The 15,425-nt window shown below is 36.1% G+C and overlaps 1 protein-coding gene across 7 annotated transcripts in view; it reads left to right on the top strand.

Moving 5' to 3' along the window:
- Positions 1-15,425, top strand: part of PTPRC (protein tyrosine phosphatase receptor type C) — a 125,772-nt gene that overhangs the window by 43,434 nt on the left and 66,913 nt on the right. For all 7 annotated transcript variants that reach the window (XM_030301700.1, XM_030301701.1, XM_030301703.1 and 4 more), the window contains exon 3: positions 13,805-13,831. In XM_030301700.1, the coding sequence (XP_030157560.1) occupies positions 13,805-13,831 (27 nt within the window). The remainder of the gene's footprint in view (positions 1-13,804; positions 13,832-15,425) is intronic.

Genomic DNA, 15,425 nt, shown 5'->3' on the forward strand with positions numbered 1-15,425 from the left:
TCTAACATGCACGGGGAAGGGAGGGAGGAAGTTGCAGCTTGGAAACTGAGTGTAAAAGTCAATGAGACAGGGGCACTTGGCTGGCTCAGTTGGTGGAGCTTGAGACTACTGATCTCCGGTGGTGAGTTCGAGCCCCAGAATGGGCATAGAGCTCACACACACACGCACACACACACACACACACACACACACACAAAGTCAGGGAAATAGAACTACTTGGACTAGGGTCAAACAGTGGAAAAGAAAAGGAAGCACAGACCCCAGGTGTCAAGGACTAGGTTCTAAAGTTCAGAGAATGACGTGAAATGAATGCTCTAAATTCTCTCCTCTTAGGAGGTGGCATTATGCAGTTAGTAGCAAATGCAGGAGCTGTTAATATATTTTTTTAATACTTCCTGCACCATGAAACAATTGTTTTTAGTCAGATTGTGAGATACTTGGTAGAAATACTCAGCTTGATATTACCACTTACCACTCAGGGCTGAAGTATGCCAGGTAACGCGGCAAGGCAGGAAAATGCTCCTCTCCATTTCTGTGTTTTTGGGCATCACCTCTCATAAGGCTTCAAGTGCGACATTAGGGAAGTCGCTCGACTCATTTACCTTTGTCTGCACGGGATGTGAGGTAGACTGTCATCGTGGGAGAGCTGTGCTCCTATGTGATGATATGGGAAATATCCTTGCCTTTTCTCTGGTCCTCTCATAATCTTGAAGTAAAAGGAATGTGAACTCTATTTACAAATAAACAAACACCTGTGTCTTCTTCTCTTTTTTTTTTTTTTGTAATCTGTTTTCCTCAAGTTTCATTATGTGACTGATTAATCAACATTAATTGCTGGCCAAAGAGATGGTCACTTTGTATGTTATGAAAGATACGATCGGATCTACCATTTTTTTTTCCTCATTAAAATATCACTTGCAAATGCTTTTCAAAATGGAGTGCTTGCTCAGTGAAACATCACTATCATAATAATCAGCCTACCTGTGAAATACCTGTTCAGTGAAACAAAAGCAAATCAACCTGAAATTCAGGGTTTTTGTTTTTTTTTTGTTTGTTTGTTTTTTGTTTTTTTTGTTTTGTTTTGTTTTTTTGTTTTGTTTTTGGTAGCAGTTAAATGTATAACCAGACAGCTTCAACATCAACTAGAGAAGTTGTGGTTTAACCCTGAGATAGGGCTGATTATGCTGGTGCTATGGCAACCCATTTCACCATTTGGAAGCGCTGTGTGCTTAACCACAGGAGATGTGCCTCTTCCTTTCCTATAAAGACTTCGAATCAGAAAAACAGAAGTACACCGAAGAGAAGAAACCACAAGAGCAGTCAAGACACTGCTGTTAGCTTTTAGCTGTGCAAACAGCACACTTGTGAGAACAACATTTTGAAAACCTTTTCTATTTGAAAGTGTAGCTTTTCCCGTTATGCCTGGGATTCCTTTAATGATTCTGAAAGTAAATCAAAGGTTTCTGTTCAGAGTTTTCATTAAGGGGAAATGAGAAGGTAGCGGTGCATTTATCAGCCTTTGCTTTTATTGCCTTTTCTTTCGGGAGAGAAGGCTTTTGTGCAGCTTCAGCGGACATGCGATTCTGTTTGTGAGATAAGAGTCTAGTTTGGTAGGCGGACTCCCCATAGCCTCGTATTTATTTTCTGTTTATTTCTTATTATCTGGTATTTAGTTCACACACACACACACACACACACACACACACACACACACAAATACTATCATTTACAGTTCAGTCCTGGTTCATTTAGAGAGGTTCGTGGGTGGTGCTGTAAGTCACTGACCCCAGACCTGGAGTAAACACACAGTGCTCACTCTTCTTGGCAGACTTCTTCCCCATGTGGGGCCTCACCCCTCCATGCACTCACCCCCCACTCATTCACCCCCCATTCATTCGCCCACCCATTCACTCCTGCACCCACTTCCACAAGATATAGGTTTGATCTGCACAAGCTTGTTGTGTTGTGTTGTTTTAAAGCACAGACGTAATACGAGTAAAGCATGTTCAAATATGTCCTATTTTTCCTTTCTTGAAGATGTGGGTAAAAATAATGAAGGCTAAGTCCATACCCCAGTTTTACTTGGTCATATGCCTGTCCACACCCTCCCCCCTCACTTTTTTTTCCCCTAAAGAGATGTTTTTTCTAACTCTTTTAAGGTCATTATTCAGCAATTTACACTTTTTAAAAATACATTTTAATGTGTGACTTAACTCTGAATCCCATTTTAATGCTTCATCCGTGATATTTTACTCATGCTTGGGTCTCTGATGGGTCTTTCGCACAATTATTGGATTTAGCATAAATATTTCTCCCTTCGAGCACAGTATGGTTGAATAAGCATGAGGCTTTTAGTGTCAGATGTACATTTGAAATCAAACTCTTCTGGTCTGAGTTCTCTAGCCTTGCACAAATTTATTTTTTGAGACTTCATCTGCAAAAAGAGGAATGTCAGGGGCGCCTGGGTGGCTCAGTTGGTTGAGCGTCCGACTTCAGCTCAGGTCACCATCTCGCGGTCCGTTGAGTTCGAGCCCCGAGTCTGGCTCTGGGCTGATGGCTCAGAGGCTGGAGCCTGCTTCCGATTCTGTGTCTCCCTCTCTCTCTGCCCCTCCCCCATTCATGCTCTGTCTCTCTCTGTCTCAAAAATAAATAAAAGTTAAAAAAAATTTAAAAAAAAAGAGGCATGTCATCAACATAGTAGCTGATTATTAAATGGTATTATCAATACTACTAAGGACACTAATCAATTTCACCACTTGTACAAACATCCTTTGATGATTCTTTGTGTATCTTTGCGTACAATCTTACTCTATCCTAGAGAAAGCCAAAAGCTACAAAAACATACATTAAGGAGTTAATATAATTAATTTCTTTTAATGTTTGTTTATTTTTGAGAGAGATAGAGACAGAATATGAGTGTGAGCGGGGGAGGGGCAGAGAGAGAGGGAGACACAGAATCTGATGCAGGTTCCAGGCTCTGAGCTGTCAGCATGAAGCCTGACGTGGGGCTCGAACCCACAAGACCTAAGATCATGACCTGAGCTGATATCAGATGCCTAACTGACTGAGCCACCCAAGTGCCCCTGTTAATATAATTAAAAAGTTTTTGCTATCTGAGGTATTTTTTATAAATTAGATACTTATGCCTGGATTTAGAGAAATAAAAACAGGCATTTTCATAAGAAACAAAAAGACATTTAACAGGAGAATACAGGTGTACTTCTTTTATTGCACTGTCTTACTGTACTTTGCAGATACTGGATTTTTTTTTACAAATTGAAGGTTTGTGACAATCTTGCTTCCAGCAAGTCTGTTGGCATCATTTTTCTCACAGCATTTGCTCAATTCATGGCCCTGTGTCACATTTTGATAGTTTTTGCAATATTTCAAACTTTTTCATTATTAGTGTATTTGTTATGGTGACTTTGATTAGTGATTATAACTCGCTGAAAGCTCAGATGATTAGAATTTTTTAGTACTAAGGTATTTTTAAATTAAAGTATGTACATTTTTTTAGACCCAAGGTATTGCACACTTAATAGACTACAGTGTAGTATAAACATAACATATGCACTAAAAAAACCAAAAAATTCATTTGACTCTCTTATGGCACTATTTGCTTTATTGCGGTAGTCTAGAGTTGAATCTGCAATATCTCTGAGGTATGCCCTGTAAATCTGACGGGAGGGTGAGGGGGTGCCAGCCGCCCTGCAGTTGAAAATCAGAGTACAACTTTCAACTCTCCCAAAACTTAACTACTAGTAGCCATCTCTTGACTGGAAGCCTTACTGGTAACAAAAACAGTCTATTGGCCCATAGTGTGTATGTTTATATGTAGTACATACTGTATTATTACAATAAAGTAAGCTAGAGAAAAGAAAATGCTTTTAAGAAAATTTTAAAGAAAATACATTTACAGTACCGCACTGTAAAAAATCTGCGTGTCAGCGGACCCGTGTAGTTCAAACCCGTGTGGTTCAAGGGTTAACTATGTGTGTATAAGGGAAGTAGCTTTATGAATCATTCTTAAGCCATGTTCCCCACCATAATCGCCATCAGAACTTTGAGAAATTACTAGAGCCCCAATCATACCTCAAACCTACTGAATCGGCATGTGGAGAGGTGGAGCTCAGAATTTTTCACTGAATTTAATCTGAATTTTTAATCTGGTGCAAATACAAATCCTGATTTTGTATTTATCAGGATTATAACAAGGCTTATTCTTTCTCTTTATATACATGTGAAATTATATATAACTAATCCAAACCAGAATCATAAACTGTGTTCCATTGAGGTTCCAAAGTGCTTTTGTTTCATGATAGTGTGTACATTATGTCCTTGGAAAAAAATGGATCGGTGGCAAATACCTCTGGGAGATTCTGATTAAACAAAGCTACATAAATTTCTCTTTGCCCTTAATATGTTAACACTTAATAAATGTCTCTGAGGGACATGTAGCATAAAATATTTCTGAAACAAATTTGACTGTGGGACATTTTAAGACTTGTGAATCTAAATCAAAGATCTCAGGTTGACTATCATTAGACAGGAAGTGATAATCTGGCTATTCCTAAAATCCCCACACACCCCCCCCTGCCCCGCAGTGACATAGAGATAAATATTTTAAGATAAAAAATAAGACAAAGTAACCGATCTTTTACAGATGGTCATCTTGGATTTACTAATATTGTTATTTATTTAATCAACATGGCTAAAATTGATAATATGATGTTTTAAGCCAAATGTAAAAGACATATAAATGCATGCCTTGTTTTAGAGGTGAATGTGTTTGAAAACTCGTATGTGCTCACAATTAAACAAGAATATCTGTGATGTTTCACACACAAGTTCTTTAGGAAACACCTAGATATGATTGCTATATTTAAAGTAATGTATTCCCTGATTTTCCTCTACCCCAGGCCTTAGGCATTTGCCCTCTTTATCCTCAATTTTACATACTGATAACTTTATTTGTATTTTTATTCAAGTGTGTGTGCACGTGTGTATGTGTAGTTTGAAAGTCTGGATAGTACTATAAGGTTTATAGTAAATAAGTTCAGTCCTTTGTCTCCATCCCACTTCCCATCCTCAATTCCTGCTTTCCAGAAGCAAACATAAATACTTCAAGATATTTTGGCATTTAAATGATATTTTCTGTTGTACTGCTGTTTCTTTTTTCTTTTTCCTTTCAAATGTTTTATCCAGTATCCATTGGCTTCCTTTCTTGATCTCTAAATGTTGCTTTTTATAACTCCTTGTTCTTTGTTCATGGATGCCATGTTGTCTCATTTCTGACAATATGAACTACTACTGTTGGCTTCAGGGTTTCTGCTGCTCCTTGCATTGTTTCTGTTTCTCCCAAGTCTCTCTTCTGTTTATTTGGCCTTCTATCTTTCTTCTTAGAGGCTTTGGTCTAGTTGTTTCTTGAATGTCCGTTTCTTTTTTTTTTTTTAATAATGTTTATTTATTTTTGAGAGAGAGAGAGAGAGAGAGAGAGAGAGAAGGAGGGCAGAGAGAGGGAGGCATAGAATCTGAAGGAGACTCCCGACTCACTCTGAGCTGTCAGCACAGAGCCCAATGCAGGCTGGAACCCACAAACCGCAAGATCATGACCTGAGCTGAAGTCGGATGCCAAACCGACAGAGCCACCCAGGCGCCCCTTGAAGGTCCATTTCTATTTAAAGTATGTTGAAATTCTGTGGTAGTTGGTGGAGCTTGGAAATCACGAGTCTTACTAAATTGCACGAAATCAGAAAGGCATTTAAGCTTCCTGAGTTTTAGTTTCCTTATCTATCAAATGAACTACATGTCAATAGATATTAACATCCTATGTTTCGGTAGAGGTTGAAATCTCTGAAATTATTTTCTGGTGGTAGGCAGTACCTGTTTCATTCATGAGATTCCAGGCATTTTCACAATACAACCAACGTTTTAACATAAAGTCTGAGTGAAGCAGAAGAAAATTGTGATTAGACAGACACTCCTTCAAAGTCAACACTTCCTGGGTGTATGACTATGAGAAATTTACTAAACGCCAAGTCTTAGTTTCATTCTCTACAAAATAGGAAAAATAATTGCTAACCCACTGGCTTTGCTTGGATGAGTAAATACAAAAACACACAAAGATGTCAACATGGTGTCTGATACATAACATTTCAGTAAAACTGCTGCTGTGATTATTATATTTACTGATAAGTTAATGGAGGATAGACTATTTCCTATGTTTCTATGAAATCTAGATAAAACCTTGTCTGTCCCTTGCTCAGAGTGCTTACTCCATAGAACTTATTAATTTGATGTAATTTGTGGGATTTGCTGTCTGTGAACCATATACCAGGTTTATAGAGTAACTAAAAGCAGAATCCTTTCATTTTTATTTATGTGCTTTATTATTATCACGCCTTACCAAACAAGGAAAACCAGGCATATCTGTTTTCGCTGACCCTTAATTTTTGTCTTGGTGTGCTTATTTCACTTTTGTATGGCCTTTATATTTATAGGGGTCAGATATGCATTCTCAGCCTTCAAAACATGCCACTGTTCTTTTAGGGCAGATGCTGAGAATACGTATTTATTTCATCTATCCTGTTTCACCCTTCTGTCCTTGTACTTAGATTTGCTGAATTAGAAATGTTTAAATCCCTTTGGAAATGGCATTCCATTTCCTTTTTTTTTTTTGTGTGGGGTGGGGGCAGCGATGGGGTTGGGAACGGATGGTATTTAAAGCCCAAGTACGTCTTTTGAAATGTCATTTTCACTCGACTGATTCCCGGTTTTTGATGAAATTTCTGAACAGGGACTTAGGGGCATGACTTCAAGGTAACTTTGATTTGTGATCACTTAAACATTTTGAGTTGTAAAGGAAACATATTGGGAAAGGTAAATTCAGCAACAATACACGTGTTAGAATAACACAGCTTTGAAGATCGAGTGCTCTGTTATCTGCATGTTCAGCTGTTTAATGTACTTAGTCAATTCCACTGGTAATTCACACAGGATTAACATGGAAAAGAGCGGGTCCATGATTTACAGATTTTTGGAGCTATGGTGCCACCTACTGGAATATTTCTAAATATTCCCTTGTCTAAATAATGAAAACAGGCACTTCCCTTTAAAAAAAAAAAAAAAAAATGCAGAAAATGTTATCCCAGAAGAGTGAAGTCAAAAGATAATATATGGAAATACTAAGTCTATTACTATGGTCTATTTTATTATATTTATCCCCTGTGTTTATAGAATTTAAAAGTGCTCAATGCAGTTTATACTTTTAGAAGTACCAGTGCTTTCTCTTTATTGTCACACACGCCCTCTTAATCCCCACTGCTATTTTCTTTACCTGTTTTCCACACCCTCCCAGCATTGCTCATATAGAATGTTTGCATGTATTTTAATGCTACTTACATTAATGCATTTTCCTAATATTAAATAGGTATTTATTATGCACTAGTTATTAAGTACTTTATGCAGACGTTTATTTGCTTTTTCCAAGTCTGACTCCACTAACAGTGTATGGTTGCTTTTAAGTTATATGTGAACTAGAGCATAAAGAGTATGGGGATGTTTGCCTATGCCAAACAGCTGAGATAACTACATTAGTTCTTTCGCTTCGCATTGGCCAGGCAGATCCGTCTTTGACCTGCAGTAGAATGAGTAGGTCATGAAATAACTAAAGATTTCATATAACCAGTCTGATAGGGTTGGACTGTTTAATCATGAGGTTTCAGCACAGTTGCTTCTTCCTGTGTTTCAGTAATGTTCTGATAATGTCTGCATATGGAAATATAATAGACAATTGAAGTCATAGTTCATATAATTTAGGAAGAGTTGCAAAATGTGATAGAGATATCTTCGATAGTGCAGTCTCCTCTAAATATTTAAGTAACTTCACCTATTTATCCTATCTGATATGTAGAAACAGTCTCCATGGAAGTATTTGTCACTGCATGCTTACATTTATGGAAGTCATTAGATGGTTTTTGGAGGGGATATGTCCTTCAGATATTAGATTTTTAACTAGGCTCTTTCATGTAGGTTGTCTTTATATATGTTCCTACTTTGAGATTTGTACTTAAGTTTTTTGATATTTTAAAAGTAATTGAGGGGCACCTGGGTGGTTCAGTCAGTTGAGGGTCTGACTTCTGCTCAGATTATGATCTCACAGTTGGTGGGTTCCAGGCCCGTGTTGGGCTCTGTGCTGACAGCTCAGAGCCTGGAACCTGCTTTGGTTTCTGTGTCTCCCTCTTTCTCTGCCCTTCCCCTGCTAATGCTCTCTCTCTCTTTCTCTGTTTCTCAAAAATAAATAAAACTTTTAAAAAAATTTAAAAATTGGGGCCCTTAGGTGGTTCAGTCAGTTGTGTCTGACTTCAGCTCAGGTAATGATCTCACTGTTGGTGGGTTTGAGCCCCACATCAGGATCTCTGCTGTCAGCACGGTGCCTGCTTCAGATCTTCTGTCCCCCTCTCTGTCCCTCCCTCAGCGCACGTCCACTTGTGCGCTCTCTTTCTCTGTGTCTCTCTCACACACAGAGAAATAAATAAACATTAAAAAATTAATAAATAAATAAAAATAATTGAAAATTTTTTTTATTTTATGTAATCTAGTAGATATGGCTTGTTGAAATTAATGTCAATCGCACTGCTGTAGTTCCTGAATATTTTCTTAAGGACATTAGCTCAAATTTGGAAGTGGTTTTCATCTTTGAAATTTTATTTTAGTGAGCTTCTGTAAGATTTATTGAGTGCCTAAGTAATTTTCATATGATTTATCATATTAACAAAGTGTTACAGAGATTGAAAATCTGTTTATAGGGATTTTGTGACTATGAGAATAAATTTAGTCTTCTATTGAATCTAAATTGTGATGCTGGACTTGGAATTTTCTTTCAAAGAGATAAAAGACTGTGTATGTGTGTGTGATACTCTATAAAGAAAATGAAATAAACCTTAAAATAAGCTACAAGATTTCAAAATAGCCTGAAAATCACTCAGTGGAGGACTTTAGAATCAGATTCTGAGCTAAAGGGGTATAATGGAAAACGTACGTTCAATCTGAGAAGGCTTTATGGGAAGTAAGCATGAAAGGAAAATGTGATCCATTTTTAGATATATGTTATTTGCCATGGATGTTAAATTTTGTTGCATTGAAGATTAAAGCATTGGGGAAATGTTGAATGGGGCCGTGATTAGAACAGAAATACATAGATGGAGATACACATATAGAAATAAGTTGTTTTTCTGTTTCCAAGCTATGGAAGTCTCTTCACAGATAAACACGGGGTCTGTGTGTTATAGTACTTTTGTTTGCTGTTACTGTAGTTTGGTTGACCTCCCTGTCAAAATAATATTCTGTAGTAAATTAAACCGGCACACTTCTGATTTTTCTCCAATATTTGTCTATACCATACATAGAGCATTTATCCAGAAAACTATAATTTACTGCAAATGTCTATATTTAAGGTCAAGTTTATTTTAGCATTTGTAACATTATTAGTCATGTATTCTGTAGTCCAATACCGATTAAGAGGTTTTTTTATTTAGCCTATGGGCTTTTAATAAATATCAATCTCTGCGTAGCCTAAAGCATTGGCTAAAAGAATTTTCATGTTGAAAGGTCAGGTGTAGAGGAAAAGCGATAAGGATAAATTAATGAGGAAAGCTGGAAGCCTGAGGATTGACAGCAATGTCTGCAGAGTCAGACAGGCTCAGGTTCAAGTCTGGGCTAGCATATACCAGCCTTGCAAACTTAGCCAAGACATTTGACTTTTCTAATTTCTTAGGGTGTTGTGATCCTTAAGAGAGAAAATACAAGCAACAGGCTTCCTATAGTGCCTCATACACCATGAACACTCAATACATATTAGCACTCAATACATATGAGGCACTTCCTATAGTGCCTCATACACCATGAACACTCAATACATAACAATAAAGTATCATTTCTGAATTATTCTCTTAAAAAGACACATCTGTAGAAATTGTCTTCTCCATTTTGGTAATTTACCATTTTCTAAACTTGAATTAAAATACTATACACCACGTATTGTCTTCAAAACATTCATTGCTTTTGCACCAGTTAGAATTAAATTAATATCTCTGGGGCATTTAACATGCATGTGGCCTGATGAAGAGTCTACTGTTTGGAACATTTCTAGCATATTTACTCTAGTATTCATGGTTCTTATGTTAAAAAAAGAAAGCTTCCTTATTATCCCAATATTCCTTTTCCATTTCCATAATGAGTATGTGACAAATCGCAATTCCATTTTAAAACATATTCTATACCGTTTATGCTACATGTTTTGGCGGTAACAAACTAATAAATGAGAACAACAGAGTATAATGGTCTGTGGAGTTAGTGATGGGTCTGGTAAAGGCAACATTAAGATTCCTCTTTTTTCTGTCATCAAATCTATTTGATTTCTCTTCTATATTTATTGATCTGATGACTTCCGTCACTCTCAGGAAAAAATTCAATCTCTTTTCGTGGCCTATGAGGCTTGCTCTTGGCTCTTCTCCCAAAGGTGTTTTCATCAGATCTGTTTGATTTCTCCCTTGCATTTACACATGCTTAAACCTATTCAACAATTACTTATCTACCACTTACTATATGCAAGGCTCTTAGCTACATAGCTTCAGCTGCTTCGCTTCCTCCTCATATTGTGTAATTCTTGCTGATCTCCAATGGAAGGAATTTTAATTATTAGTCCTAATCAGGTTCACCTATGACTTAAATGTCTTTGCAGACCGCTGGATCTCTCTCTCTCTCTCTCTCTCTTTCTCTCTCTCTCTCTCTCTTTATCTTGCAAACCATTGGAGCTATATATATATATATGTAGATATCTATCTGTATCTATACATCTTACAGTTTGTAATTTATCCTAGGGCAAAGGACCATACCTGTTACATGTTCAAACCCAGCACCTAATATCAAGTTAGCAAAACCATAAATAGGTTTAAACTTAACTAAATCAAGTTAACTTGTTTGAAGTTCCAAGGAATTAGGTGTTTATATTGAGAAGGGACATATCAAAATAGTTTTACATTTTTTTTTACCGTTTATTTATTTTTGAGAGACAGAGAGAGACAGACTGTGAGTGGGGGAGGGGCAGAGAGAGAGAGGGAGACACAGACTCCAAAGCAGGCTCCAGGCTCTGACCTGTCAGCACAGAACCCCACGCAGGGCTCGACCTCACGAACTGCGAGATCATGACGTAAGCCGGAGTCAGGCGTTCAACCGACTGAGCCACCCAGGCGCCCCCAAAATAGTTTTAGATATTTAAAAACTTATATACTTCTTAGATAAAGAAAAGAGGTGTATTATATGAAATGTGTTTATACACTTGAACTAACTCGAATATTTTGAATGTGGCAATATGCTAAATTCTTTACAATTATCATGACAGTTATTTCTTCTTTCACTTAAAACACAAGAGCTGTTAATCCCTCCTATAGTAATGTTTTTTATTTTACCTATTGCTTCTTTTGCAAATTGACACAATTCTAAGAACTTAATTTAGAAGGAAATAAAAATAAATGAGAAGAGAGAGAAAGCTACTAACAGGAAAATAAAAATAATATTAAAAAATCAAAACATGATTTTATATGGGATAGAAAGATAAAAGCTGATTAAACAAGAGGAGGGACAAAAATCCAAATCATGTACATTAAAAACAATACTTGAGTATGAATGATTAAGAAAAAGTGGAGAACTATAATGAGAAAATAAGAAAATATTTGATGCAGTATATGTTTTAATAATATATATTTTAATAATTACATATTTATATATAATACATACAATATAATATAAAATACAAAAATACTATTTATACCAAGGAATAAACCAGAGAATGTCACTGAAGAAACTGGGTCCTACCCATCTGATGGCCCTTCTGAGGGGAGACAAGTTTTTCAGATCAGTTTATCCTCAAAAAATAAAATCTCAAAGCAGGAAGCTGTCTTAAATATTAACCAACCCTTTCTTTTATCTGATTCTTGATTCTTTTTCACATCAGTTGACTGTCATTTGGGAAAGGATTTTACGATCTTTTTCACGGTCATTTACTAAGAGTGAAACGTGTCTCACTCACTGCAGACTGAATCTAGTTCCCATCATGGCAATAAAACCGACCTTTCCAACATTCCCACAAGCTCAGGTGATAAATCTCATTTTATTTGATTTCATTAATTTCCTTCTTGAAACACCCTTTATTGGTAACTCTTGTTGACTTCATTTTCCCTCCTACATAGAAGATTAGGTCACCTAATCTTAGGCCCTCTCCTTGAATGCTTACTCAACTTCAGAATTCTATCCCGAACGCTCCTTTTGTATAACTGGGGGACCTCCTTCACCGTCATAGCTACAATACCCATCTATATGTTGATCCAAAGCCTCAACTCAGAGAGATATCCTGAGCTGCCAACCTCCACCTCCAAATATTACTAAACATTTTTACATAGAAGTTTCAAGAATATCAAATTTTCCTGTCTCTTCTGCTTTTCTTCTTTAGCTTAGTGAAAGCTTCCACAATCTACCTACTACAATTGCCTAGTATGTTAAACTATCAACCTGAATGCTTTCCGTATTACTCATTCTCTGCCTTTCTTACTTCTAACATTTACAAAGTCTTGATGACTACTTCCAAAGTGTTTCACAGATTTTTTTCTTGCTTTTTTTTTTTTTTGGTACCATTTTCCTCATGTAGAACATCATCTTTCTCATACGCTTTTATTTTAGTCTCCTGATGTTCCTGTCCCCAACTTTGCCTTCTGATAATCTATTTTCCATTTTACAACGAGGTCAATCAAAAATTGAAATGCTTCTTCAATAGTTCTCCCCTTAAACACCTTCTTCTGATGGCTGTCTAAAGCCTGTAGGACGAATCTCAACTTCTTATTCCTCTAGGACTGAGCTAGCTGTCCATAATCCTTTAGGTCACACCTTAAATGTATCCAAGAAACCCTCTCTGTCACCTTCTCTACCAGTTGGACACCAACCCTGGAAGTCTAAATTGGGTGATGCCTCTATAAGCTTTTTCTTTTTAATTTTTAAAAATTTATTTGAGAGACAGTGAGTGCAAGTTGGGGAGAGGGGCAGAGGGAGAGACAGAGAGAATCTTAAGTAGGCTCCATGCTCAGTGCAGACCCCAATGTTGGGCTCAATCCCAGGATCCTGGAATCATGACCTGAGCTGAAATCAGGAGTCAAATGCTTAACTGACTGACTAAGCCACCCAGGTGCCCCAATCCAAACTGTGCTGCTACAGCACATTCTATCTCATTGGTCATTACACTGTAAGACTTTTTCTTTCTTTCTTTCTTTCTTTCTTTCTTTCTTTCTTTCTTTCTTTCTTTTGGGGGGGGGGGTCTGTATCTTACACTGAACTGAGCTCCTTGGGGGCAGGAAATGTCTCTACCTTGGTCATATTATATCGCTAGTATGTGGCATATAGCACACAGTAGGCACTCAATAAATAATCATTATCTAAATAAATGAATGCATATGGGGAAAAAGTCCAAAGTCTTTTATAGGCTTGAGATTAATTCTAATAGCTCTCCTTTATTCTATTACTTTTTAATTTTACCTGAGAAGTCAAAAACTAATACCATAGTTTTAACACACTTGGACATTGTAAACATGACCTTAAGAGAAGGAATGTAGTTTCAGTGGTAAAAGGTACTGAAAATTGCCCCTCTGTGAATGTTAACTAACACAGAGATGATGTATATATGGAAATTTAACTTATATTTACATATGTATTATGAAATTTGAAGTTTTCTAATAGATGTTTGTTTTCCTTTTTTCAGGAGAAGACAATACTCTTTCCAGTCCTGGTAAGAATTAATATTTTCATTTTACTTATTTTATTATTTTGTTACGAAGTTTATATATTTAATGTTGATAGAGTTTTCTATTATTGTCTAGTAAAATCATTTTACAAGGACAAGTGTTATAATTATGAATTATTTCTTGAATTGCGAAAATGTTTTTGACACTTTCTTGTTCTTAATATTCCTGCTTATACCATATAAATTTTGTTAACTACTTGAATATATTATTGTGTATAAGTTATAGCTTTTCTTAAACTTGACAATAAATTGCATAGCAGGATTCCAATCTCTTTTTAAATTTTAACATTGCAAATAATTCAAGTTGGGTCGCAAAACTTTATAGTCAAAAATTGGTTAAAGAATTATCTGAGAAGTTAGAATTCTAAACATATTATATATGTATATATACAAATACATATATGTATATACATATATATAAAAGAAAAGCTTTGAGAGTAGTAAGATATTTTATAATGATCATGTTCAAATTCTATTGTCACAATGGAATTAATAGTCTTAATGAGTATCCTAATCCTGAGACCAATTAAATTTAAACAATGAAAATGTTAAAAATAAATTCATACATATTATATGCAAAAATAAGAGAGAAACGTACATTTCATGTGGTTACAAATAAGTTATATCACTTAAATGTTAGTGTTATGTAAAATGTATTACTGATTTCCTGATTCATTATACAGTTGAAGTATGCATTGAGAAGGTAAGTAAAGCCACTAAGACAATTCTGACTTAATCATTTTAATGCACAGTTCTAGTTAGGTACATTCAAAATGTTCTGCAAATTGAGTTATTAAAGGAATTATTTTTGTAAATAAATGAAAATTCATTCCAAACTATGGAAACAAGGAAGCATGTGAATACTAACAAAATGCTTTTGAATCTGCATAAGAAGCACATTCTCTTATTTTTTAAAACATGTAATATTGGAATTTTACGGTTGGATAGTATGGTAGAGAAGCTTTATAAATACATGAAAGTCATTAAGGTATAGCAACTGTGATTGGTTTATGCCAGCTACTCTCATGCATTTTAGCATTTCCACCTTTTACAAATGATTAAGTTCATTCCAACCATATAAACTGGTTATTGTTGCAGGAGGGGATTGGGAATGGGGTAGAATAGGGGGTGAATGTTTAAAATGCTAGATGACTTACCACCTTCTTGAGAGAGTTTCCATTATCCTTGCACTGTTATAAAATGATGGATGACACATCCAAATGATGACATCAGGTAAGTCAAAATAGTGACCCCAAATGCTAATGAGAATGGCTTCCTGCAAATATCAACAAGAATGTGATCAGTGGAAACCAGTAATATCTCCAAAGTGAAGAAGAAGGCCAATGTAGAATTGGCAATTGGAGCATTTTTTCTCATCCTGAATTAAAGTCTTATTTATTGAACCAGGGGATGTGCAGTGAGCTTAAGATGTGTGCAAGAATATTAAGGCTTCTAGGTAGGAGGGTAGTTTTCTGAATACTGTTTTTTCATAGACCTTGGACTGAATTTACTTGATGATATATAATCTTTAGGAATGCTACTCTTCAACAAAGCATAACACTATTATGCGAGGTATTTG

The sequence above is a fragment of the Lynx canadensis genome, chromosome F1 (assembly GCF_007474595.2).
Source record: "Lynx canadensis isolate LIC74 chromosome F1, mLynCan4.pri.v2, whole genome shotgun sequence".
In the NCBI taxonomy this organism is placed as follows: domain Eukaryota; kingdom Metazoa; phylum Chordata; class Mammalia; order Carnivora; family Felidae; genus Lynx; species Lynx canadensis.